General features: G+C 45.6%; 1 protein-coding gene across 1 annotated transcript; it reads left to right on the forward strand.

Annotated features, from left to right (window-relative positions):
- The first annotated feature begins 1,858 nt into the window (after positions 1–1,858).
- On the forward strand, positions 1,859–2,499 carry LOC123041025 (protein PELPK1-like). The gene has a single exon (XM_044463725.1). It carries the CDS (start codon positions 1,873–1,875, stop codon positions 2,356–2,358), a length of 486 nt encoding a protein of 161 aa, XP_044319660.1. The 5' UTR covers positions 1,859–1,872; the 3' UTR covers positions 2,359–2,499.
- The last annotated feature ends 2,069 nt before the right edge of the window (positions 2,500–4,568 follow it).

Here is a 4,568-nt window from a genome sequence, read left to right on the forward strand (position 1 = left end):
CTCTGCTCGCCAAAAGGATTCATGCCATCCGTACTTAGAGCAAATCTTATGTTCCTTGCGTCAGCTGCAAAATCTTTGAACCATCTGTCGATCTTTCTCCATTGCGTTCCATCTGCGGTGTGTCTCAACTCCCCGTCCGACTTACGGTCCTCTTTGTGCCATCGCAACAACTTGGCATGCTCTTTGTTCCTGAACAGACGTTTCAACCGTGGTATTATAGGAGCATACCACATCACCTTGGCGGGAACCCTCTTCCTGGGTTTCTGGCCCTCAACATCGTCACCAGGGTCATCGCCTCTGATCTTATAACGCAATGCAGTGCATACCGGGCATTCATTCAAATTCTCGTATTCACCGCGGTAGAGGATGCAGTCGTTGATGCATGCATGTATCTTCAGAACCTCTAAACCTAGAGGGCAGACAACCTTCTTTGCTTCGTACGTACTGGCGGGCAACTCGTTATCCTTTGGAAACATATTCTTCAACATTTTCAGCAAGTTTTCAAATGCCGAGTCAGCTACACCTGCCTCTGCCTTCCATTTCAGCAAATCCAGTGTGCAGCCCAGCTTTTTCAGACCATCATCGCATCCGGGGTACAGCGCCTTTCTGTGATCCTCTAACATGCGATCCAAATTCTCCCTCTCCTTTTCAGTTTCGCAGCGTCTCCGTGCATCAGCAATGGTCCGACCAAGATCATCAACGGGATCATCACGTGCCTCTTCTTCACCTTCCCCTTCACCTTCAGCATCCTCCATGAAAGTATCACCGAAATGAGCAAGATAGCTTTCATCGATGAAATCATCCCCTTCTTCATCTTCTTCCATTATAACCCCTCTTTCTCCATGCTTGGTCCAACAATTATAGCTTGGCATGAAACCGTGCCGAAGCAGATGCATGTGAACATCTCTTGAGGAAGAGTAACCCTTCTGATTCTTACAGATAACACATGGACAGATAACAAAACCCCCCTGCTTGTTCGCATTAGCCACTACGAGGAAATCTTTCAAACCCGTAGTGAACTCGCCGGAGAGTCGGTTACCGTACATCCATTGCCGATTCATCTGCATTATTATAATATAAAATATATAATTAACCATCATGCATTTGTTAAACTAACTAGCTACAAACAATATAAATTAAACAATGAACTGCACACATGCATATTTTATCAATGACACACATGCATGAAAGGTTCAAGTTGCTAACCGCGATCGAGGAGGAAAAAATAAATGAGGAACCTCAAGTGTGGCTCCAACACTTCATATCATGTTTGTTTCACCCTCTTAGGGTATTTCATCAAACACCTTGTGTGCATAAGAGGAACCAAAAGCAAACCTACACCCCCTTGTGAAGCTTGTGAAGAGAAGTGGCACCAAATGGCTAAGTGAGTGTGCTGAACTGGTATATATAGGGGAGGAGCTTTAGTCGCGGTTGGCCTGGCCAACCGCGACTAAAGGCCTTTGCGCACCTTTAGTCGCGGTTCGCCTGGCCAACCGCGACTAAAGCCCCTCACGTGCACCAGCTGGCCACCGAGCGCCCTGGGCCCAGGCCTTTGGTCGCGGTTCGTCTGCCGAACCGCGAATAAAGACTTCATTAGTCGCGGTTCCTACACTTTCGCGACTAATGGGGCTGGACGGAAGCCTCTTTTTCTACCAGTGAGCCCAAAGAACCAGAGTGCTGCCGCTCCCAAACCTTGAACAAATAGACTCAGAAACACATACATTGGACAGAAGTGCGACAAGTAGATGAACAAACTTGTTGCAAAATCTGTACTCTCTCCCCTCGCCGACTTTTGCACCCTATAAGTAGCCAGCAGCCCCAGCTATCTCTCCCACACTCAAACTGCACTGCCAGAGATAGCCGGTGCTGCACATGTCTAACACTATGGCTCCGAAAAACTCAGCTATCTTCCTCCTTGGGCTTCTTCTCTCATGTGTGGCCATGATTAGTGCGGCGAGAATCCTTGAGGAGACCGTTCTGTCCCAGGAAGAGCACCAGACCGAGGTGCCACAGATTCCCAAGGTAGAGCTTCCATCGTTCCCGGAAGTACACCTTCCACCTAAGCCTGAGCTTCCCAAAGTGGAGTTGCCGCCGGTCCCAGAGGTGCACCTGCCATCTAAGCCTGAGCTTCCCAAGGTGGAGCTGCCACCGGTCCCTGAGGTGCACCTGCCACCCAAGCCTGAGCTGCCCAAGGTGGAGCTGCCGATGTTTCCGGAGGTTCACTTGCCACCCAAGCCGGAGATGCCCAAGGTGGAGCTCCCGCCGAAGCCCGAGATGCCAAAGGTGGAGCTTCCACCAAAGCCCGAGATGCCCACTGTTCCCGTGTTCCACTTCCCAAAGCCAGAGGCCAAGCCATGAGAATTGCCTTCTCAATACTATCGCCTCGTTCTACTTCGCTCGTACATGTACCCTAGTGTTGTGTTGCGTCAACGGTCTGATTGTTTAGTCATGGTCGACGATCACTGTGAGTGATATGTTTATATAAATATATATTTGATCAGATTACGTATCTGGCAACCATGTGGCAGATTTTAAAATGATCTACCGCATCCAGCCCCGTCAGATCTGGCAACCGCTCGATCTACATCTCCTCCGTTCGCGACTCCTATGCCCGAGCGCCCAGGCATGGCGCCGCGAGCATGCATTGACCGGCCATCAGCAGCTTCGATCGAACCACCTATTCCCTTGCACCCCTCGAGCACCAGCGCCTCCTCAAGTCGCCGCCATAGCCTGCTGCTCCAGCGAGCAGCTCCTTCCATGGCCAACACTCACCGGTGCAGGAGCTCCGTCACCATCTCCACGGGATTCCTGCCTCCCCTGCAGCCCATCGACGACCACGTCCTGCACACGTCTCGGCCATAGCAGCCTCTGCTGCCCGCTGTTCTGCTGGCCGAGCTTCTAGCCACAGCCATAGGCTCCGGCGAGCGCCGACTTCAAGATAGGACACTTGCATCGATCTCCTTCATCTTTGAACAATAAGTTGCATGCTCAACTAAAATGGATTCGCAATGAAGAGATCTACGAATTTCATGTTGAAGTCCACGCGATTTGTAGCCTAAATCAACAAGTATGATGGATAATTGGGAGTTCTTTGTGTCTGTGTTTTCAGTTTTCAGTTTTCAATACAGGTTTCATTGGTTGGAGGTTGAAGACAACATTTTCGGTGGGCTTCAGAGAGAGAAAAGAGTTGGGCTGGGCACAATGCTGGGTAGAGGCCTAGTTAGGAAAACTTAATGTTGGCTAAAGAAAACATGTTTTGTGGGTTTTTTAGCTTCACTGGTGCATCATTTGTACTACATTTTAAGACCTAACGACTTACGTATAAATATTATGCTAACTTTGACCGAAGAAAGATTGATGTAGAAATATACCCTCGGTAACTTCTATGTAAATATCATGATAATTTATATACAATTGATCTGATTTTTTACGTACAAACACCATAATAAATTTGACATAGAAAATTATTATTGAAAACAAACCCCGGTAACTCTATGCAAATAGCACGGTAATAATACGCACTGTAGACATGATAACTTGCACAAAAACACCGCGGTAATTTTGAATCATGGAAAAAGGTTATTAGAAACATACCCCACAGACCTGATAATTTTACCCGCAAACATCATGGTAATTTTGACCCGAGGAAAAAAGTGGTTGAAAAACATAACCACATTAACTTATGTGTAAATAAGATGATAATTTACGCTCCGCGGACTTGATAACATACATACAAACACCGCAATAACTTTGACCCAAGGGGTGTATTACAAATGTGCCACCGGTAATCTCTATGTAAATAACGTGGTAATATAAGCACCGGTTAACTGATAACTTACATACAAAACATGATGATAACTTTCTGACTCGGAAAACTTTTTGTTGAAAAACATATGCTCGCTAATTTATGTGTAAATAGTACGGTAATATATGTGTCACACACCCGATAATTTACGTATAGAACACCGCGGTTCTATTGACCAAACAGGAAAAAGTTGTTTAAAAACACACCCTTGGTAACTTATGTGAAAATAGCATGGTAATATACGAATAAGCACCGCGGTAACTTCTTTGCGAAGGGCAAAAGTTGTTGAAAAACATACACTCGATAACTTGTGTGTAAGTGCCATGATAATATACGAACTGCAGATCTGATAACTTGAGTATAAACACCACGGTAACATTGACCAAAAGCGGAAAGGTGGTTGAAAAACATACCCTTGGTAAATTGTATGCAAATAACACGTTAATACACAAACCGAAGAACTGATAACTTATGTACAAACACCGTGGTAATTTTTTTCGGGGAAACACCGCGTTAATTTTTTACCTATGAGAAAAAAATTTATTGGAAAATTTACCCTAGTAACTTATGTGTAAATTGCATGATATTAAACGAAGTGAAACTTGATAACTGTATAAACATCGCGGTAATTTGAAACATGGGATGTAGTATGTCAAAACTTCATGTTTTTTTGTCCTGTTTTTGTATGCTATTAGGCTTCCTCCGAAAAACATAACGTACACTCAAAACGTCGTTGTAACTTTCACGAAGGGGAAGGGGGTTG

This window comes from Triticum aestivum, chromosome 2B (genome assembly GCF_018294505.1).
Source record: "Triticum aestivum cultivar Chinese Spring chromosome 2B, IWGSC CS RefSeq v2.1, whole genome shotgun sequence".
NCBI classification, from domain to species: Eukaryota; Viridiplantae; Streptophyta; class Magnoliopsida; order Poales; family Poaceae; genus Triticum; species Triticum aestivum.